The sequence below is a fragment of the Cyprinodon tularosa genome, unplaced genomic scaffold (genome assembly GCF_016077235.1).
Source record: "Cyprinodon tularosa strain WSP-4 unplaced genomic scaffold, ASM1607723v1 ctg61, whole genome shotgun sequence".
NCBI lineage: Eukaryota > Metazoa > Chordata > Actinopteri > Cyprinodontiformes > Cyprinodontidae > Cyprinodon > Cyprinodon tularosa.
The window spans coordinates 1,917,415-1,940,648 of record NW_024039352.1 but is presented as its reverse complement, the minus strand read 5'-3'; the positions used below and the strand labels follow the sequence as shown (position 1 = coordinate 1,940,648).

At 39.8% G+C, this 23,234-nt stretch overlaps 1 protein-coding gene, 1 long non-coding RNA gene and 1 pseudogene across 2 annotated transcripts; 1 reads left to right on the top strand and 2 right to left on the bottom strand.

Annotated features, from left to right (window-relative positions):
• Positions 1-4,802: 4,802 nt before the first annotated feature.
• On the bottom strand, positions 4,803-9,726 carry LOC119798114 (annotated as a pseudogene).
• Positions 9,727-12,796: 3,070 nt separating this feature from the next.
• Positions 12,797-13,487, top strand: LOC119798076. The gene is made up of 3 exons (XR_005282664.1): positions 12,797-12,855; positions 12,985-13,076; positions 13,384-13,487. It is a non-coding gene; the product is annotated as an uncharacterized LOC119798076 (long non-coding RNA).
• A 1,000-nt stretch (positions 13,488-14,487) lies between these two features.
• On the bottom strand, positions 14,488-21,745 carry LOC119798113. Its single transcript, XM_038307456.1, has 6 exons — positions 21,700-21,745; positions 15,945-16,271; positions 15,488-15,829; positions 15,264-15,389; positions 15,145-15,182; positions 14,488-15,078 (listed from the first exon to the last, which is right to left on the bottom strand). The coding sequence occupies exons 1-6, from the start codon at positions 21,743-21,745 to the stop codon at positions 14,953-14,955; spliced, it is 1,005 nt and encodes a 334-aa protein (XP_038163384.1). The 3' UTR covers positions 14,488-14,952.
• Between the last annotated feature and the right edge of the window lie 1,489 nt (positions 21,746-23,234).

The following is a 23,234-nucleotide window of genomic DNA, read 5'->3' as shown; positions in this document are numbered from 1 at the left end:
ATCTGAAGTTAAAATGTTAAACAGAAAATAAAGAATAAATGGCAAAAGGAATGGGAGAAAGGAAATAAAGGATGTTGGTTTTATAAAATTCAAAAGAAAATTTGAGAAATGAGAAGAACAGAAAGAACAAGAAGAGAAGAAACAATCATTTCTCGATTGAGGTTTGGTCATACCGGATTAAATGGTACTCTGTTTATCTTAGGAAAACATAGGAATGGCAAATGTGAATATTGTGGGGTAGATGAAACAGTTGAGCATGTGATGTTATACTGTAATTAATATGAGGAGGAGAGACAGCAATTCATTCAAAATTTGAGTAAAGTAAAAGTTAAATTAGATTTATTTCAATTATTAAGAAGTTATTCAGATAGTAATATTTACAGTATAGTATTTCGATATCTAAAAATAACACATTTATATAATAGAATTTAATTCCTGAGAGTCATTCTGGTCCACACTCCATTCCAGTAGATGGCGGAAATGGATCTATCTGTTGTTTGCCAACCGCCAAAAAATATCAAAGAAGAAGAAGAAGATGTGAGCCAGCTAGCCTTTTGCACTACTTTAGTGGAAAACAGGACAGACAAACCGTATGGTTTTAGCACTACCAAATATATTTTATCATCCGTTTCTGGTGTTAAGCCTACTACTTTGGCCACGAAAGTTATAGCCAGCCAGACGCTGAAGCAATGTTTCATAACTTGAGCCTATGATAGGAAGCCAAGTTGTGTCCAAACTTGCCGACAATAGCCTAGCTTAGCATATTCACTGTCAATGTCTGATTCTGATAGGCCTACCTATGGAAGAGTCTGACTTTAAAGGGAAATAATAGTGATCATAATAATTTCCCCCTTAGGACCAGATGGCTCTGTGACATGGTTTCAGTTCTGTGCAAGGTACCCCTATCACGCAGTGATAAGTGATACTTTACTTGTCCTCCATTATAGTGTCACAATGTGTAGCCTACAATATAGCCTAATCGTACCCCTTTGCATCTCTCCACAGGAATATACAAGGCTAGGGTTGAGTGATGTTTTTATTTCAAATAAGGGATGACACTTTAGACTTAGTTTATGTGGCATTTTCAAAATGGGTTGGCTATGCAGATTAGGTGACGCCTCTTCCGAGACACAGGCTCAGTTACTTTGCCATTATCAGTTACATCACAGTCAGTTTTCAAGAGTCAGCCCATTGCCATGCATACACAACTCCTGCATTTGCACATTCCAGTCTATCAATGCACTGAAAATTCATCTCTCACGATTTCATAGAAAGACAGAGCAGGAGGTTGCATATCAGGAGCGTAAAGGAGTTAATCTTGTGTTTACATGTTGCCTATGTAATTTAAAAAAACCTTTTTCAGAGAGAACATTATTTGCCCATTTAAGAGGCCATTTGAGAACCAATGAAATGGTCGCATGTCCTTACAAAGGCTGTGGTTATAGGACTAATGTGTATTCTTCCTTCAATGCACACAAGGGTAGAGCACATTGGCATGAGATTAATGTACAGTTTGATGATGTGGCCCGTGCAGATGATGAGAGTTCTCAGGGTCAACATGGTGCAGAGCCAGTTGATGAGGGCCCTTCTCATTCTGATTTGGATGTTGACGATAGTTAGTGTGATAGTAGACAGTTGAAAGATCAGCTGCATAATAATTTAACCACTGTATTTTTGAAAATGCAAGCTATACTGCCAACCCACTAGGTACTTCTAGGAAAATTCTAGGAAAAATCACAAACTTCGTGCAGTTTACTGGGTTTTTGCTGATCTACCAACCAAATATCGATCAGCTCTACATGTGATACAGCTTGCAGTCCTGTGCAAAGTATCTGATGTCGAGAGTTATGGCTATGATCGAGTACTTGGGCCGCTAATTAAAGATATTCGGATATTAGAAGAGTGTTCATAGAGGCTCTTGGGAAATGTATTAAAGGCACTGTTCTCTGTCTTGCTGCTGATAACCTGGCTGCACGTGCACTTGCAGGCTTTGTCAAGTCCTTCAAAGCGGGGCATGTATGTAGGTGGTGTGTGGCCACAACAAGTCTGATTCAGAGTCATGAGGTGGCAGATGGGACTTTCAATATGAGAACCATGACTAGCCATGACTTGAATGTCCAAAATGTGTTGTGTGGTGATGGCACACCTGAGTGTGGGGTGAAGGCAGATTGTGTCTTTTGACAAAGCCTTAGACATTTTCACCCCATCACAGGTTTCCCACCAGACATTCTTCATGACCTCCTTGAGGGCATTGTGCCAGTGGAGTTGGCATTATGCTTGCAGGAGATGATTCGCCTCAAGTATTTTACACTTGACTTTTTAAACACAAAAATATGCACATTCCCATACAAAGGCACTGACAAGTTTGACAAACCAAAACCGATACCAAAGACTTTCATGGCAAAAAAGACTATCGGTGGCTATGCACATGAAAATGCTGCTTTGATTCGCCTTTTGCCCTTCCTTATTGGAAGTCTAGTACCAGAGGGTGATTATGCCTGGGAGGTGTTAATGGATTTGAAAGACATTGTGGAATTGTCCCTGTCCCCTATATTCACAGAAGAAACTATTTGCTACTTACAGAGCAAAATCACTGATCACAGACAGGTTCTCAGTGAGGTCTTTCCACAGTTTACTCTCAAGCCCAAGCACCATTACTGTACATTGAACACTATCCTGAACTCATCAGACGTTTCGGACCACTTGTCAACCTGTGGACAATGAGATTTGAGGGAAAACATCGCTTTTTTAAGCGGGTTGTTCATGATGCTCAAAACTTAAAAAATGTTCTCTTGACACTCGCAAGGAGACATCAGTACATGATGGCCTACCACCTCAGTTCTCCATCCTTTTTCAAACCATATCAACACACTTCACTCTTTTCCACTGTGTTGGTTTCTCAATTACCTGAAGTTGCCAAGCAGTTTGTAACTGAAAGGACTGACAGGCCTACAGTTGACAGCACAGAACAGATCATAATTGATGGTACTGCTTTCTGCACTGGGTCATATGTTTCAGTTGGTTTTGAAGCAGGACTGCCTCAGTTTTGTAAGATTGACACAATTATTTTGATCCACAGTGATGTTGTCTTAATTTGCAGGCAGCAGAAGTCAGATTATGTTGAACACTTAAGGGCATATGAGTTATGGCCAGGTAACATCTCTGTGCACACTGTCAATGATTTCAATGACTCACATACTCTTTCTGCATACAATATTTCAGGAAGAGTGTTCTTGACACCGAGGAGATTTATCTCTCGTTGACAGACACGCCTAAGCACACCTAAGCAAGAGCAAAGGTACTGCATTTTGCACATAACATAATACTCATGTTTTGGTAATTGAGAATTACAAATTAATTTTACTTTTTATTTTTATTTTATTTTTTTAGATGGCACAACCCCTGGTTTGTTGCTAAGGGTCTATATTAATGCAGACACAGCTCACAAGGTCATCTTACCAACCAGACCATCCACATTAGATGAACTGATGTCATTTTTGCAAGAGAGGTTTCACTTAGAAGGCCATTTTACTCTTCAATATGAAGACCCTGACTTTGATGGAGAACTCTGCGTCTTGACAGAGATGTCAGAGTTGCCCTCAAAGGCCGTGGTCAGGATAATAAGACCAGACAATTCAAATGACTCCCCTCCCACATAAGTCACTACCCAAACCTAGGAACGCACTCAGAGACGGCCCAATGAGTTCCCAGTTCCAACATTTTCTTATGATGTGGAACACATACTGGAGGCAGGTAACACTGCATATTATGCCACACAAACACCCATAAAACTCACAAAAGGGCAGAAACATAATGTTTTAGAAAAAATGGCTGAGGTCATTTTTAGTTTCAATGCCTAAGCCGGTCAAGACGTATTGGCAAAAGCTGCAGAGGCATTAGTGAGCAAGCACCCTTGCCTAAAACAGCATGGGAGTGATTGTGGTTGGTTGGCTTGGCAGACCAGCTTAACTTTTAAAATGGGTAACTACCGTCACAAGTTGAGTAGAGCTGGGTGTCTAGAGGTAGCAGTTAACTCAGGCAAAATAAGCCAGTCTAACCCTAATGGAGCAGCATCCCATGCAAACATAAAAAAAGCTTGCAGAGCTGAGCTAAATTACTTGCCAAACTTCCCCAAAGGAGAAAATGCCACTAGTTCTGAACAGTTCAGACTGCAGCTTCTTGAAGAAATGTCAAGGGCCGAGACAGATCCAGTTTTAATTGATAGGCTGATTGTTTTGTATGATACACCGGGTCAAAATGAAAAGAAATATTCAAGTAGATAAATGGAAGTTAGCACATAGCAACATTTATTATCAACAGGAAACTTTCTTCTTCTTCTAAGGCACAGCTCACCACTCTCTAGTGCACTGTCAGAGCGCCCCCACTGGCGAACTGTTATATTTACCTTAACTTTAGATTCACAATAACAAACAGCCTCCAACACACACAGGAGCCTACTTAAACCAAAAGTGTCTTAACACATCAAACCCGGCAGTTCTTTAATTTCGGTGTCTGGAACACCACAGCTACTTCCCTGTAAAATCAATACTTCTCAAACAATAACATTTGTTTTTTTGTTTTTTTTTTTAACAATATAACTGAAAAAAAAAAAAAAAACACTTTTCTGTTTTTAAACCCTCATTTAGAGTTGTAGTTTCAAGTTCAGTCTATCAGGAGGACGCCGGTTTCTCACTGGGCGTGTGTTACTTTCAACTGTAGATGATGGCAAGTCCATTGGTTGATTTCCAACAGTTTCTTCTTCCATCGGTTGATCCACACCTTTGGTTGTATCAAAAACATCATCATTCCAAAAATTTCCAGTACAAGAGTCTGTTTGTGTCCACTGAGCTGGATTTCCATTTACTCCCAGCATCTGATTTACATGTTTTTTTAACACACTTCCCATTCACTTCCACACTGTAAGTTACAGGACCCAGGATTTCTCTTATAACTCCATTCAACCACTTCTCCCCTCCCCTGTAATTCTTACCCAATACAGGTTGACCTACTGTGAAAACTCTAACACGTGGAAGCAGTGGTTCTGTTTTGTTTTGCATTCTCTGAGAGAACTGGGGTCTGATCAGTGACAATCTCGTTCGAACCTGTCTTTTTAGAAATAACTCCGCAGGAGTTTTTCCTGTAGTGGTATGGGGCGTGTTTCGGTACCCTAAAAGAAAATTTGCAACACAGTGCTCAAGCGACATACCACCTATGGCTCGATTCTTTGCTAGCGATTTCTTAAGGTTTTGAACTAAGCGCTCTGCTAATCCGTTGCTGGCAGGGTGGTACGCAGGTGACTTAATGTGCTGCACTCCAATTTTCTTTAGGAAGTACTCAAACTCTTGCGAAACAAAGTGAGGACCGTTATCTGTTACAACTTCTTTCGGTAACCCGTAAGCAGCAAACAAATTTCTCAATGCTTCAATTGTTTTAACAGAAGTAGTAGTATGCATAGGAATAATCTCTGGCCATCTAGCATAAGCATCCATAACTACCAGAAACATCTGCTTGTGGTCCTCTGCAAAGTCAAGATGGATTCTCTCCCAGGGGCTGGCAGCCCATTTTCATTTATGCACTGGCGCAGTACAAGGCATACTACGCTGCTTTTGACAAATAGTACACTCACTGACTTCCTGTTCAATGCACTCATCTACTGTTGGCCACCAGAATAAACTTCTGGCAAGGGATTTCATCTTCACTATTCCCCAGTGGTGTTCATGCAGTTCAGAAATCAACTGGTCCCTTAATTTCTTAGGAACAACCACTCCTAAGCCCCACAGCAGACAATCGTCTTCAACAGTAAGCTCAAATCGTCTCTGGAAATATGGCTTCAGCCACTCATCCTGTACATGTTTAGGCCAGCCAGTTAACACCAACTGTTTTACCACCTTTAGTACGGAATCTTTTTCTGTTTCTTTTGCTATCTCCCTTGCCGTGATAGGTAACTCATCATGGTAAGATACTCTGTAAATAGGGTTTGACGCCACATCCACTCTTGGTTTCATCGGTAGCCTGGATAAAGCATCTGCCTTACTGTGTTGCTCAGATCTTTTGTACTGAATCTCATACTTGTATGCAGCTAGAATTAGAGCCCACCTTTGCAATCTAGCAGCAGCTAGAGTAGGTACACCTGTTTTTGGTCCCAAGATTTTTAACAATGGTTTGTGGTCCATCGCCAAAATGAATTTCCTTCCATAAAGGTAGTCATGAAACTTCATAACGCCAAACACTAAACCAAGTTTGTCTTTTTCAATCTAAGAGTAATTTTGTTTGGTCTTAGTTAAAGTTCTTGATGCAAATGCAATCGGTCTTTCGCTTCCATCTTTCATTTGGTGACTGATTACAGCACCGACTCCATAAGGAGACGCATCGCATGCTAAGATAATTGGTAACTCGGCATCAAAATGTACCAAGATTTTGTCAGATTAAAAGAGCCTTCTTTGCATTCTCAAAGGCATTTTGACAACTTTCTGACCAAATCCACTCTGCATCTTTGTGCAGCAACGCTGTCATTGGCTGGATCAGAGTCGATAAGTTTGGTATAAACTTCCCGTAGTAGTTTAACAGAGCTAAGAATGACCTAAGTTCAGTTACATTACTGGGAACTGGAGCCCTCTGAATGGCAGTTGTCTTTTCTTTCATAGGATGAATGCCGGTGGAATCAATGACATGTCCTAAATATGAAACACTGTCTTGCAGGAACTCACATTTTTCTCGCTTTACCCTGAGATTGTAGCTTTCGAGCCTCTTAAGGACTTCTTTTAAGTTAGTCAGGTGGGTTTCTGCATCTTTACCAGTTATCAAAATATCATCCAGATAGCAGATTACTCCATCCATACCCTGAAGTACTTGATCCATTATTTTCTGGAAAATTGCAGGAGAACTTGCAACACCATAAGGTAACCGGTTGTATTGATACAGCCCTTTGTGAGTGTTTATGGTCAGGTAACACCTAGAGCTTTCCTCTAACTGGACTTGCTGGTAAGCCTGGGATAAGTCTAGTTTGGTAAATTTCTGACCTCCTGCTAATTTTGCAAACAGATCTTGTGTTTCGGGGAGTGGATACTGATCCACGTTTAAAGGAATAGTACACCCAAAACATGATTAGCCTTCATTTTCTACTCACCCCCATGCTGAACAACACTCTGGAGTACTTTTTTGATATCTCAAATGCATCTGGAGATCTGGGAGGCTTCTTGCTGTCTGCTGACATTCAAATAATGGAGGTCTATGGTGACCGAGACAGAAAGGTCCATAAAAGTCCACAAAAAACGTGTCAATATTCCTCCATACTGCTCGCCCAATGTATTCCAAGTGTCCTGAGTGGGTAGCATCCAGAATTTACTCGAAACGAAGTCATCTAGAATGTTTTTAGAGCATAAACAGTAGTGTATAGGATTTCCTGAAAGCGCGCACATGCGCGCTCACGAGGCTACGGAAGCCGGCAGACCAAACCAGATGAAAGTGCGCATTCAGCGTCTGCTCTGCCAATAATGCAAGCGTAGAAGAAGAAATGTGCTGTTTACCTGTGCAAAGAAAGAAACAACGAAAGAAAAATGTCTGAGGACTTCAGTGTTGAGGAAGAGCATGAGTTCTTTGCCGAGCTGAATGCGCTGGTTTGGTCTGCCGGCTTCCGTAGCGTCGTGAGCGCGCATGTGCGCGCTTTCAGGAAATCCTATACACTACTGTTTATGCTCTAAAAACATTCTAAATGACTTTGTTTCGAGTAAATTCTGGATGCTACCCACTCAGGACACTGGGAATACATTGGACGAGCAGTATGAAGGAATATTGAAACGTTTTTTGTGGACTTTTATGGACCTTTCTGTCTCGGTCAGCATAGACCTCCATTATTTGAATGTCAGCAGACAGCAAGAAGCCTCCCAGATCTCCAGATGCATTTGAGATATCAAAAAAGTACTCCAGAGTGTTGTTCAGCATGGGGGTGAGTAGAAAATGAAGGCTAATCATGTTTTGGGTGTACTATTCCTTTAACCATGGATTTATGGTGACCTTGTAGTCTCCACATAATCTCACACTGTCATCCTTCTTAGGTATACACACTATTGGGGCAGCCCACTCACTGTAATTAGTGGGTAAAATAACTCCTTCTGCCTCCAATTTAGTCAGTTCCCTTTCCACAGCTTCTCTTAATGCGTAAGGAACATTTCTGGGTTTATGGAACTTGGGCACCGCTTCTGGAGCAACGTGTAGCTTAGCTTTAATACCCTTTAATTTGCCTAGCTCAGGGTTGAACACTGATGCATACTGAGCACAAACATCTTCCACTGTTTCTGGAGCCACTCTATTAACCTGTGACCAGTCTAGCTTCAACTGGCTAATCCAGTCTCTACCCATCAAAGCAGAACCTCTTCCTTTTACTACAAGTAGTTCTAGTTTTTTTGTTGTTTCTTGGCACTTTACTTTGGCCACAAATTTACCCATCAGCTGTAATGACTCTTGGCTGTACGTCTTAAGTACGCAATTTGCTGGACTAAGTTTGACTGATTTAAATCTGCGCTTATACAAATTTTCAGATATTACTGACACTGCAGCACCAGTGTCTAATTCCATCTTCACTCTGGAACCATTTACACTGACATACACATAATAAGGTTTTACAACGTCACCATTACCTGTGTTCATTTCAAACAGACCAAAATCAGGACTGTCTAATGTCAGATCTGGAACAGTGTCAAAATTCGGGGCAGCTTCCATCCCGCACCGAACCACTTCCTCACTGGCTGCTCCATCTTCTCTGACTTGCTGTGACAGAAATTGGGTGTCGCCTGGATCCCCCTTAAGCTCGTGCCTATTGCCTGGCTCTGCATGCTGAGGCGCACCATGCTGTGGACCGGGCCAGCTGCCGACATCCTGCTGCTGGAGAGCGCTGGCATCCTGACAGGGTTGCTGCTTGAGAGCGCTGGATCCCCTCTTCTCCATATCCAGATGCATGGTTCCCCTGGTCGTGCTCGAACGGCCTCCTTCTTTGCGTGTGCGACAGGCTCTGGCTATGTGTCCTTTTTTTTTACACTCATGGCACTCGCTGTCTTTAAACCTGCAGTCATTCGGGTTGTGATTTTTTCCACCGCAACGATAACAGGGTTTCCCGGCAGCTGCATTTTTCTCAGCTTCGTGGTATTTTGCTTTAGCTTTCTTTTCCACTACATGAGCCTTGAAAGCTTTCTGTGAAAATTGCTGTGCGCTGTCCTTAGTTACCTCAAAAGAGAGTGCCATTTCTACAGCCAGTGGCAGGGTCAAGTCTTTAGTGTGCGCGGTACTGAGCAGTCGATCTCTTAATTCACTACTCTTTACGCCACAGACGAATCTATCCCGCAGCGCTTCATCTAAGAAAGCCCCAAATTTACATGTAGCTGCTAACTTTCGTAAACTAGCAACGTACTCACTGATGGTTCCGTTATCCTTTTGGTTTCTTCTGTGAAACTTGCACCTTTCTGCAATAAAGTTAGTCTTTGGTACGTAGTGCTTCTGCAGCAATTCTACCAACTCTTCGTAGCTTTTCTCTGACGGTTTATCAGGCGCACACAGATCCATCAGCAAGCTATGGGATCTTTTCCCCACCACCGTGAGAAACACCGACTTAGTTTTCTCCTCTTTAGTGTCCAGGTCATTTGCAGCAAAATACTGCCCGAGACGCTCGCGGTAGTTGTCGAAACTTTCCTCACTTTCCTCGAAGTGATAATCTTCTGGCTTTCCAAACGCCATCCTTTTAGCTCCGGTTCTGCAGTTCCTTTTCACCCAAAACGCTCAGCTTTCTGTCCCGTGTTGCCTCTATGGAACCACGCCGTCTGCGAACTCTGTGCCTTCCAACTTGAACAATCCCATCCTCGTCGCCAAAATTCTGTTGTGTATGATACACCGGGTCAAAATGAAAAGAAATATTCAAGTAGATAACTGGAAGTTAGCACATAGCAACATTTATTATCAACAGGGAACTTTCTTCTTCTTCTAAGGCACAGCTCACCACTCTCTAGCGCACTGTCAGAGTGCCCCCACTGGCGAACTGTTATATTTACCTTAACTTTAGATTCACAATAACAAACAGCCTCCAACACACACAGGAGCCTACTTAAACCAAAAGTGTCTTAACACATCAAAATCGGCGGTTCATTAATTTCGGTGTCTGGAACACCACACTGATGAACACTACGTTTGCACTGCGCAGAAAGCACATTATTGTGGACAACCCGTCACAACCTGTGAGTGAAGTCCTGGAAAATTGGCCTGCTCTTTGAATGGAGTCACAAGTAATTTGAAGTTATTTACATATTATATCTGGTTTGCTTAATTGGGGGCCTAGGAGCAAAGCTGGGAATGCACTCACTGTGTTTTTATGTACAGTGGGGCAAAAAAGTATTTAGTCAGCCACCAATAGTGCAAGTTCTCCCACTTTAAAAGATGAGAGAGGCCGGTTATTTTCATCATAGATATACCTCAACTATGAGAGACAAAATGAGAAAAAAAAAATCCAGAAAATCACATTGTCTGATTTTTTAAGAATTTATTTGCAAAATATGGTGGAAAATAAGTATTTGGTCAGTTACAAACAAGCAAGATTCCTGGCTCTCAAAGACCAGTAACTTCTTCTGTAAGAGGCTCCTCTGTCCTCCACTCGTTACCTTCATTAATGGCACCTGTTTGAACCCGTTATCAGTATAAAAGACACCTGTCCACAACCTCAAACAGTCACACTCTAAACTCCACCATGGCCAAAACTAGAGAGCTGTCAAAGGACACCCGAAACAAAATTATAGACCTGCACCAGGCTGGGAAGTCTGAATCTGCAATAGGTAAACAGCTTGGTGTGAAGAAATCAACTGTGGGATCAATTATTAGAAAATAGAAAACATACAAGACCACTGATAATCTTCCTCGATCTGGGGCTCCACGCAAGATCTCACCCCGTGGGGTCAAAATGATCACAAGAACGGTGAGTAAAAAACCCAGAACCACACGGGGGGACCTAGTGAATGACCTGCAGAGAGCTGGGACCAAAGTAACAAAGGCTACCATCAGTAACACACTACGCCGCCAGGGACTCAAATCCTGCAGTGCCAGACGTGTCCCCCTGCTTAAGCCAGTACATGTCAAGGCCCGTCTCAAGTTTGCTAGAGAGCATTTGGATGATCCAGACGATGACTGGAAGAATATCATATGGTCAGATGAAACCAAAATAGAACTTTTTGGTAAAGACTCTACTCGTCGTGTTTGGAGGAGAGAGAATGCTGAGTTGCATCCAAAGAACACCATACCTACAGTGAAGCATGGGGGTGGAAACATCATGCTTTAGGTGGGAGAACTTGCACTATTGGTGGCTGACTAAATACTTTTTTGCCCCACTGTATTCTACTTCTTCTTATTATTCATCTCTTCACTGCACTTGAAGTCTGTGGTAATTCATATGACCGTATAGTTAGATAACCGTAAGTTGCACTCTAATGGGGGGCTACCTTAGCTATCACATTTTCACCAATCATATGACTGACCCCACTGATGGGTCAGTCATATGATTAATTTCACCAAATTGCCTTTTTGCCACTGAAGGGCTTTAGTGCCCCAATAGGTAAAATTTGGCTTTTCACCCATGCACTATCCTTTTAACTGAGTATCCAATCTTAAAGGTTGTATCAGCGATTACAGGCCCAAAAATAATCACATTGATCTAATCTTCCTCACGATCCGCTAGCTGCCCTATAAGCAGGCCATCAAAAAAAAAACTTCTCTATAGTCAGCCTAGGCTCCCAGATCTGTACACAAAAACAATTGGTGCTACCAACAGCTCAAAACCAAAATAAATAGTGTTCCAACCAATCACCGACAGGGAGTGGGTGTTTTGTGGTTTAGCGCTCATATGCATGGCTGCACGCAAAGTCTGAACTGAAGGAGGGCAGCGTTTTTTTTCCATGATGCACTACAAGCTAGCTTGGTTTGTTTGCGATCTCGCTTCAAACACCCAACAGAAGTGACGTCACCCACAATCGCTGATACAACCCTTAAAAAACGGGACACTGTTGGGATTGTTGACCCCCTATTTTTGCCATAATGGATTGAAAGTGAAACATGTTTCAGCATTTGCATAATGTTTCTGTTGTTAAAGCAACACTAAAGTTTTTTCTAACTTAAAATAATGTTTCCAAAACAATTTCAGTGCTTCATCAACTCATAACAGGGTGAACGGCACTTCTGCATTCGCTTCGCGGGCCTCTATCGGCTATAACCGCACTATGTAAATTTACCAGATCGGGTAGCGGATCTGTAGTTCGATGGAATGAGACGTAAGAAACTACTAATTTGATTATTTGCTTCGATGTTGCAATACATCATACTTTCATAAAATCATGCAACATACTCTACCCTATCTGTGGACATTGTTATTTGCAAAGTAGGTGCTGGATAAACAAATAAAAGTGCTTTAATGTTGCTTTAAGGAACAGACTTATCCTCACTAAAGATACCTGTAGCAGTTACCGTCATCAGAATCGGACATGCTCTACAGCCAATAATATTTAGCAGTGTAGCCACCCCTCAGGAAGTGGTCTAAAACACACACCCAGTTGTGAGGAAGTGCAACGATTTTAGCATAGTTTGACCTATGGGTAGTGATGCCATGCTGCAGCAATATATAACTTAATGACATTGTGACTAATTTTCTTTTTGCATTTTCAGATTTGTGCAGAATTCCATCGCATAACAAGTATAAATTTAAAGAGTACATTTTATCCTGCATTTGATAAGTACATGCCACGGCTAATGACGATGTACCGTGAGAAAGCGGCCCGCACTGGCAAAACTTCTGAATTGCTAAGAAACATCTTCAGGACCTATGATCTCCTTGTATGTAACATTTCCTACCTCATGACAATTTGTACTATAGTATTATTTAATATATGCATATGATTAATATTCTGCTTATTCTGCAATTCTGTCTTCCCATTACCCACAATCCCTCTGTCTTCTAGAAAGACGTCGATGTTAACAGCAGACACACAATTACTCTGCAGGCACTTCCCATCTTCCTGCGTGAAGATGCTGCTGGATTTTTTAAGACCTGGAATGTAAGTTTATGATTCAACTGTGTGTACTCTTTCACTCTTTTTTCTTAGTTTGTGTTCTCTATATATATATATATATATATTTTTTTCTATTTAACCCTCTGTTACTGCCAAAAGACAACAACCACAACCTTCTTCCTAGCCACCAGAAAAGCTATTAAATCATACTGTACTACAGTAATTCTCCAAGAATGTCATATTTGGAAATTTTACCTGAACTTTTCATTCACTGGTATTTCATATTAAATACACATGTAGTGTTTTTCATTGACTGCTCTACTCATTAACTAATTACTGTCATGTTCGTTAGGCAGAAGACATTGACCTGCCAGACCTCTCGGATACAACTGTAGCTGTTCTCACTGTCTCGAATGATACAGTCTCTCTTGTGAAGTTTGGTCCTGCAACACATTCTTTTTTTTTTTTTTTTTTTTTTTACAGTGTCCTGTCTGGCATTGTGACAATAAGAATAATTGTCTTGATGCCAAAAGGAGCCCAACAGATTTTACTTTCACAAGTGTAGCGGTATGGCAATTGCCATACCGCTCCACTTGTTTCATGCATATAAATTGCTTTATTATAATTATGCAGGGAGTTTTACAGTTTATATCAGGCCTCCCCAAACTCAGTCCTCGAGGGCCGCTGTCCTGCTGTAATGGTTTCTGCACTGATTCTGGCCTGATCACTGAGTCCACGCACCTGCTCTGCTCCACTCATCTGCAATCAGCTCTGACTGGAGTCACCTGCTTCCAGCACTTTAAAAACCCCATCAGATCTGTCCTCTGTGCCAGCTTATCTCAAGCCAACCAGCTACGAATAATCCAGCATCAAAGGAAGAACCTGACCGCCTATCTGTTTCCGACCCGATCTGCCCCCTGACTCCGAGCCTGCCCGAACCCTGTTTGATTCTGCCTGCCTGTCTTTTGTGGTTATTTTTGTTCACTGAACTATTTATCACTCAGATCAGATCCACCCTCATTTGAGTAACATGTGATGAACAGAGACCATTTCATTGGTTGGTAATTCATAACTCTGCTGATAGTCATAGTCCAAATTAGTAAATAAATGGAGGCTATTGGATTTTAACAGCTAATCCAGTCATCCAACCTTTTTTGTAAAAGTAGTGGTGGGAAAGTATTAAACTATTCACCCTATTTAAATAAATGGAGATCCATGGATTTCACTCAGTCAGCACTTTATTTATTACATCTTTGCAAAGAGTGAACAGTTTATCCTACAGCCCTTACGGCACAGGATTCTGCCCCGCTCTGCCTGAGCAACATTTGTTCCCCCTTACTTACAACAATGGAAAGTAGTCAGAGTCAAAACAAATTACAGACACTGTGTTTAACAGTAACAAGTTATGAATAAACCTTGAGAAAGAATCTGGCTTGTTTTGGAAAGAAGCTATGTCTGGTCTACAAACACCCTCATGCAGAGAAATGTGTGGCCTTGCAGGTTAAACAGACCTAGTGAAAACTTTTATAGTAGGGAATAGGATAAATTAATATATGAAAAAAGAGAAATCAAAATTTTCTGACAACACTAAGAACCCTGATGAATAGTCAAATTACAGTTATCTTCATTCAACTAAAAATTATTAATTGGTTTTACCCTTAATTTGAATGACCTATTAATTAGCAATAACTTCTTCCTTGGTATTTAATATATTCATAAACTTGTGGTTAAATTGCACAACATAGGTCTGACTTTATTTCATAAATAAAAACAACACAAAAGTGACCTCTGCACTTAAATTAGTCCACATAAAGCCAGATATAAAAATTAATACATACAGCACATTTAACAATAAAAAAAAAAATATTACAGTTTTTAATATGGAATACAATTATATAACAACTATAGAAAAAATAAACTATCAAACAGTTTTAACATCTGCGTAGACCATCTCTTCCTGCGCTGGTTTTAGATTCCCCCTTCTTGCTTTCTTTGCCTTGTTCATGTTGAACTTTGGTGCTGAATAAACCAAAGTGTCCTCTTCCCTCTAAAATAAAATGAAATTATATGCTAATCTTAATAAAAGAGAAAAGTAAAATATTTTCAACCTTACCTGCTGACTTTTGTTGTCACCAATGCCTGGGACATGATCTATTTACAGAGGGAAAAAACGACATATTAAAGTCTCAAACCAAAAAATTATGATTTGGACAAGTAAGAATATTGCATTACCTTTGCAACAGCAACATGTTTCCTTCTTAATTTTGTAAATAAGACAAGATATGACAGCAAGACTTATCCCCAAAGCGGAGATTAATGAAGAAAGAACTATATTGGACAAATCTTCAACATTTGCAGCTAGAGAAAAAAAAAATAAAAATCAGAAAAGTTTATTTTATAAATTATAGTTCACTAACCTTTCAATCATAATTGTTGTTTGCAAAAATATGTTGAACCCTTCATTTTTGCTCCATTTCCAAATAATATCTGACCACATGCAGCCACAGCACAGTAAAAGGTCCCAGCATCAGAGATATCAGAAAAGTTGTAGAAACATGTCTGTGCAGAGGGAACCCCAGGACTCCTCTCACATTCAGCTGGACTCATTCCTTGTAGATAAAGAAAGTTAGGATGAGAATCATCTGATCCAGCTCTGAACCAGTACACCCTGTTATCAGCTGGACATGTTGACCACTCTGATTTAGAGAGAACCGAACACTGTAAAGTCCCTGGGTTTTCTGGATGAACTGTTGCAGATGGCTGCTTCTGAAGCACAACATTTACATCTGATTCCTCTCCTGAAAAACAAAATAAAAAACAAATAGGATTTTCCACTTACAAACGGCTAAAATGTATACTTATTGTATACTTATAAGGAATAATATACTGTTATTAAACATTTAATACTTTTACCTTTAATTTTAACAAATGTTCCACTGATAAATATGAAATCCAGTTGTCTGACTTTAATACAATAGTAAAGTCCAGTGTCATTTTGCTGAGCCTCATTTATATGAAGAAGAAATTGTTCTCCATTTTGTTTTGTCTGAATGCGAGGAATCTTGGAAACATCCATAAAGTTAAATAATACTCCAAGAAATTGAGGCAGGTTTCCAGAAACGAGGCGGATCCAGTATAAATTTTCTTTGTAGTGAGCAGAGGTCTGGCGAGGGCATGTCAGGGTGACATTTTGTCCAGCAGTTACGGTTTTTATCTCAAACCTAAATTCTTCTGAGCAAACTAGAAAGAGACCCCACCAAAAATATTATTAGTTTAGATAACTATATAAGGATTTTAGGCTAAAGTGAAAATCTGATAATTTAGGATTATATATATTATATACCTTTATATATAAATAGAGATATATACTTACATCCCAATTTCAGGAAGAGTAGTGGATAAAACAAATGAAAAAACATTTTTTGTATTGACCTTCAATAGTAGCAACATCCCTCTAAGAAACAAAGATCACTGCCCTCTAATATAACTGCAAAGTGGGAGTAAACCATTTCTGGCAAACTGATTGGCCAATTTTTATTTTAAACTTTCACTGCACTACAACCACAGTGGAAACATGTAAGCCCCTTTTTCCAACGTTGTCACTTGAAACAATGTGCATACACTTTCCAACTTATAACAATGATGTTTAGTGAATGGAATTCCTTATGTATTTTTACCCAATGCTTTTATCCAAAAACATAGTCCCTGTGACAATAAAACATGTCTACAAAGTGTTGTATTGAGCAACTTTATAACAGTGTTTGCACCAAGGTGCTACACATCTCCTATTAGTTTGCTGTTGAGAGGGTAATCTCTTCTGCCATAATCTACTAGAGTTAGAGCATTAGAAAAAAAAAAAAATGTTCTATGAACTCCTCTAGAACCTCTAGAGTTGATTTCACAGAGAATAATTCTTCTTTAAATAAATAACATTATGGACACCAGTAAGTATCCTGTTCAGAATATTGTTTTACAAAACCATGGTGTCTTTAGTCAAATGCTTCATAAGATCTGGTATAAGACAGATGACTACAAAAGGTCCTATGTTGCCTATAGCATCTACATCTAGAACAACTCACTAGAAAAAAAAAACTATAACTTACTGCAATATTTTATTTACCCCCCATTTATTACAGATTTTGATATGATGCGTTGCTTGATTTATACATATATGAAAAACTTTATTAGAAAAGGCTCTGATATTATTCAAAATGCAATGGTCACAAAGATGGGAATAATATATATATATATATATATATATATATATATATATATATATATATATATATATATATATACTTATTAAAACTACATATTAGGTATTAATTTTAATTTTCCTAAGCAACATGTGTTTGTCTTATTTTGTAAAGTATCAGACTGAATTCAACAAGACACAAGATAAACAACTTTGGATTTCCAAGGGAGAGACTGTTCTTAGGGTGTTGTGATTTTATGTTCTTTTCAATTCCCAGCCAGCTGGAAGTTTATATTTCTGATACTTTAAGATGTATATTGCCCTCCCCAGTAGGGTTGGTAAAATATCTTATTTAATGGTTTATTATTTCAGCTGTTATATACTGTTTATGAACACACGCCCTACTACCTGTGTGTTAGAACAATAAATGAAAGAGTGATTCGAGCTCTAATCATGGTCAAACATTTAATTCTGCACATACATAGAATAAACTCACCACAAATTCTGTTCAAAATATAAGAGTTTATTAACAAAAATCATGCAGCTCCAAGTCAAACATATTTCAGTTTAACACTATCAAGTAGGAATAGTGAAACTCAACTAAACTAAACTATGTACAAAGAGGAAGGGGAAACAAGGTTGGAAACCATATTGCAATTAAAGATGGATCTTGTGTTTGAAACCAAAGTTTATCTGGAAGAATTTGGGATATGATCAAATTAGCTTTTCACTAATTTAAAGAAATTAGAATGTTTTCAGACCAATTCACAATGAAAAATCTATGAGGTGAAAAAAACATTATTTGGCCAAATAATGTTTTATTTATTTTATTTGCTTAATCAAGAACCAATAACCCTTAGTCAAATGATTCTTTACCCTCTTTGAAATAGCTAGCAGGGAAAAGACATCCGTATTCCCCTAAATGACTAATTCTTGGTAATGGAAATGTAAAGAGTATATGGGGAACACATGAAGACTAATGTTATATCAGTGTTTAAACTCAACACATATTCCTGTAGCATAGCGTAGCATGCAGTCCATTTTGTTAGCATTGTCTTTACTCAACAGTAAACGCATGTTGTTTGTTCTGCCCCTAATCATGGCAGACCTGCAAACCTTTTTTTCCATGTCCATTGGAGGGCTTGAGGCCCCGTTCACATGAAGCCGAACCCTGGCCTAAACGCACAAATTTTTCACCAAACCAGCCTCTCATCCATACGAAGCCGGGGTTTCGGGGGTCAGTAAACGATCTTTTTTTTATTCAGCCTTCAGAGTGGGAAGATTTTGAAACGCCGTTTTCGTGTTTCCATCTTTAAGCTCTAACTGCATTTTTTTTTCACACGCATGCGTCTCAGCGTCGCCTCTAAACACGCATGCGCGACACAGTATCACAACAACAATGGCGCCGTACTGTGTTGAATGGTTGCTGCTAATGCTACTCACCCTGCTGTCGGGCTTACAACAGAATCTTCTTCTTCTGGAATAACTCCAGGAAGAACAGAGCAATATAGACGACATAGTTCAGCACCTGAATTTGACTTAACCACGAAAATGGACTCGCAGGGCAACCATGTATAAATATTAGTGCGCATGCCCAACATTTCGTCGCCTATTTTTGTTTTGGCACGACAGCGCCACTTACAGGCCTGGCATACATTTTGCAGCGTTTTCATGCATTCGTGTGGACGATCACATTTATTTTACGTCTCCGTCTTTACGACAAACGTTCTGGAAAATATTAGCGTTTCGTGTTCGTTTTGACTTCGTGTGGACGGGGCCTGAGTTTCATTGAGCTGCAGCTCAGCAGTCAGGGAAGCAACAACCAGGGGTTTCTTTGTCTCAGTCTCACACAGCAGGGGTCCTCTTTTTTCTCAGTCATTCATCAAGACAGGGTAGGCCTTCTCTCCAGTCTGGCTCTATAAGTTCTGAAACTCAAGAGAAATGTATTGCAAAAGGTCTGTTTTGCAGTAGTTTGGTTTTGAAAGGTTACCACAATGACACATCCTTGATGATTCTGGAGATTTGGGTCGCCTTGGTCCCGCATCTCCACTGTGGTGGAGAACAGGCCAAAGCCCCAGCTTCATGGGCAAGGGAGAGGAGGCACAGAGCGCAAGAGGCAAAGAGAGGAAGAATGAGAGGAAGAAATGTTCTGTGGTTTTGTCTGTCCTCACACGGGGATGGGGGGTGGGGGGTTGTTCACACCTCTGTGGGCTGCCATGTGACTTGCCTGTGGAGGTCTTGGCTGGAATTGGGGGGGCTGCAAAAGTCCCCAAGCTGTTATTCACAAAAGCTATACAGGTGCTGGTCATAAAATTAGAATATCATGAAAAAGTAGATTGATTTCAGTAATTCCATTTAAAAAGTGAAACTTGTATATTATATTCATACATTACATACAAACTCATATATTTCAGATGTTTATTTTGTTTAATTTTGATGATTACAAATGACAACAAATGAAAATCTCAAATTCATCATATCAGAAAATTAGAATATTACTGAAGACCAATAAAAACAAAGGATTTATAGAAATTTTGGCCAACTGAAAAGTATGAACATGAAAAGTATGAGCATGTACAGCACTCAGTATTTAGTTGGGCCTCCTTTGGCCTGTATTACTGCAGCAATGCGGCGTGGCATGGAGTCGATCAGTCTGTGGCACTGCTCAGGTGTTATGATAGCCCAGGTTGCTCTAATAGTGGCTTTTAGCTCTTCTGAATTGTTGGGTCTGGTGTATTGCATCTTCTTCTTCACAATACCCCATAGATTTTCTATGGGGTTAAGGTCAGGAGAGTTTGCTGGCCAATTAAGAACAGGGATACCATGGTCCTTCAACCAGGTACTGGTAGCTTTGGCACTGTGTGCAGGTGCCAAGTCCTGTTGGAAAATGAAATCTGCATCTCCAAAAAGTTGGTCAGCTGCAGGAAGCATGAAGTGCTCTAAAACTTCCTGGTATGTGGCTGCGTTGACCCTGGACCTCAGAAAACACAATGGACCAACACCAGCAGATGACATGGCACCCCAAACCATCACTGACTGTGGAAACTTTACACTGGACTTCAAGCAACGTGGATGAAGTGCCTCTCTTCTTTTCCTCCAGACTCTGGGACCTTGATTTCCAAAGGAAATGCAAAATTTACTTTCATCAGAGAACATGACTTTGGACCACTCACCAGCAGTCCAGTCCTGTTTCTCTTTAGCCCAGGCAAGACGCTTCTGACGCTGTCTGTGGTTCAAGAGTGGCTTGACACAAGGAATGCGACAGCAGAAACCCATGTCTTTCATACGTCTGTGTGTGGTGGTTCTTGAAGCACTCACTCCAGCTGCAGTCCACTCTTTGTGAATCTCCCCCACATTTTTGAATGGGTTTTGTTTCACAATCCTCTCCAGGGTGCGGTTATCTCTCTTGCTTGTACACTTTTTTCGACCACATCTTTTCCTTCCCTTCGCCTCTCTATTAATGTGCTTGGACACTGAGCTCTGTGAACAGCCAGCCTCTTTAGCGATGACCTTTTGTGTCTTGCCCTCCTTGTGCAAGGTGTCGATGGTCGTCTTTTGGACAACTGTCAAGTCAGCAGTCTTCCCCATGATTGTGTAGCCTATAGAACTAGACTGAAAGACCATTTAAAGGCTTTTGCAGGTGGTTTGAGTTAATTAGCTGATTAGAGTGTGGCACCAGGGGCCATCAATTTTGAACCTTTTCACAATATTCTAATTTTCTGATATGATGAATTTGAGATTTTCATTTGTTGTCATTTGTAATCATCAAAATTAAACAAAATAAACATCTGAAATATATGAGTTTGTATGTAATGTATGAATATAATATACAAGTTTCACTTTTTAAATGGAATTACTGAAATCAATCTACTTTTTCATGATATTCTAATTTTATGACCAGCACCTGTATGTTTCCCACTGGTCATCATGTCAAGATGAAATATGGACACTGGTTCCCAATGTCCAAAGACCATGATCATAGCATATGGCACAACAAGGTACAGAAACACAAAAAGGTCCGGATCCAAAAAAACTGAGTTGTGCAGAAGGTCTGAGGAGGAGGCTAAAATCTGGAGTCACGGCACAGAGAGAGGGGTCAGACACATGGAGGGGTCAAGCCAAGGCGTTGGTCAGGAGACATAGACATGGTAAATATCCAGAGATCAAAAGGCTTTGTAAGGTTCAGCATGTAAAGGCAACTCCAAAGCAGGGTGTTATAAAATAAACAGACCCAAAATTCAGGGTCAGAAGGAACAATAGATATATTTACTAGCTGAGAGCTTTCAATATTCAAGCACGGGCAACAAGTTTGAATCACACAGCATACGAAGCTTGGTCTCAACCTCCTGGTTTGCCTTCTCTGTTTGACTATTTGTTTGAGGGCGGAAACAAGAGGACAAGCTGAAAGTGATTCCCCACATAGAGTAGAATTCCCTCCAAAAATTAGAGATAAATTAAGGACCTCGATCTGACACAGAGCCAGCAGGGAGATCATGGAGACCTCCCTGATCATGATCATGTCCCATCTCCTTAGCAGATGGGAGTTTCCTTAAGTGAATGAGGTGGACCATCTTAGATAACCTATCATTTAGGGTTATCAAGATAGATTAAGATAAATTGCCCAATCATGTCATGTAGGATGTGATTAACTATTAAAGTCATCATCCAGTGATCAAAAGGTTTTTAAGGTCCAGCAAGCACAAGTGAACTGTGAGGCAGAAATGGTAAGAATCAGGTAATTATGTAGAGAAGGAACAATGGATATTTACTAACTGAGAGCTTTCAATAATCTAGGACTCTCAACAAGTTTTAGGTCTTTTTATAAAGGCTGGGAGACAGGTGGAAGGGAAGACTGTTGATGAGGTTAGGCTTGAGTGGTGCAAGTGGAAAGAATTGCACCACTCAAAGCAGGAGACATAGAGGAATGTAAACAGCAACTAGTTGACAACGTATAACATCTCTGTATTACATCACTTACCTTAGTATTGAAAGTAGTAGCAATATTTTTTCTACTCAACTTCTTAAAGAAAAACAATTGAAAACTAACTTCAGCCCTGTCCACTTGTTTGGACTTGTTTTCTCATGTAAACTGTATGCTGTGCCACAACCATAACCCAAACATTATTATTTTCCTTTCCAGAGGACAGTGAACCATCAGCAGGTCATTCCTCAGATGAGAGTTATTGCAAATTGTGGAGATAGGTAATCGTAACTCCATAATTTACGGCACTAAAAATATTTTTTGTCTTTAAAGAAACCCTAGAATGGCAACATCCAGTGTTACATAATTTTATTTTAAGAAGCAGACCAAAAACCTGTGGGTAAAAATGAGAATGATACATTCTCTTCCTTTTTATATAAACTGACTATAAAGTTGTGAAACCGTGCTGTCAATAGTTCCCTTTTTTCGTTTATTCTAAATGTATTTTTAAGTATAAAAAAAATATTTTTACAACTGACTTTATGGTTTGGAATAGATATGGTTAATAATGTAGAAATAAAAGGCAAAGGTTTTTTTTTTTCTGGTACACACATGATAAGTTTTTTTGTTGTTGTTTTTTTTCAGAAATGTCAAGTAAAGTTCAAATAGTCCAGCAAGACAAGGCATGGTAGGTTTATTCATATAGCACAATTCGTTACAAGGACAATTGTAAGTGCTTTACATGAATTAAACAATAAAATAAAAGCCAAATAAAAGCAAATGAAGATAAAAGCACTATACAAGTGGGTAGTAAAACAAAAACAGTTGGACCACTTTTCAACAATAAAAGGCAGTTCTAAACAAATGGGTTTTTACCTTTCAGCACTTTTAAAGTCTCCTGGAAGTTTTTTTCCAGAAAAGCACAGGAACTAAATGCTTCTTCTCCATGTTTGGTTTTAGTTCTGGGTATAAACAGTAGGCTGTAACTAGAAGACCTGGGTGGTCTGTGAGGTTGTTACATTGACAACAAATGTGTTACTGTATGTGTTTTGGTGTTGATGCCTTGGTTATTTATAGACTAAAAGAA

What these genes read in the sequence shown, in the direction of transcription:
- LOC119798113 (XM_038307456.1), bottom strand. Translation starts at nt 21,745, where the DNA reads ATGATCATGATCAGGGAGGTCTCCATGATCTCCCTGCTGGCTCTGT. An exon ending in AAATGGAGCAAAAATGAAGG is followed by an intron (nt 15,390 to 15,487) that starts GTTCAACATATT and finishes TTTTTTCTCTAG; the next exon opens with CTGCAAATGTTGAAGATTTG. An exon ending in AACATGTTGCTGTTGCAAAG is followed by an intron (nt 15,183 to 15,263) that starts GTAATGCAATAT and finishes CTCTGTAAATAG; the next exon opens with ATCATGTCCCAGGCATTGGT.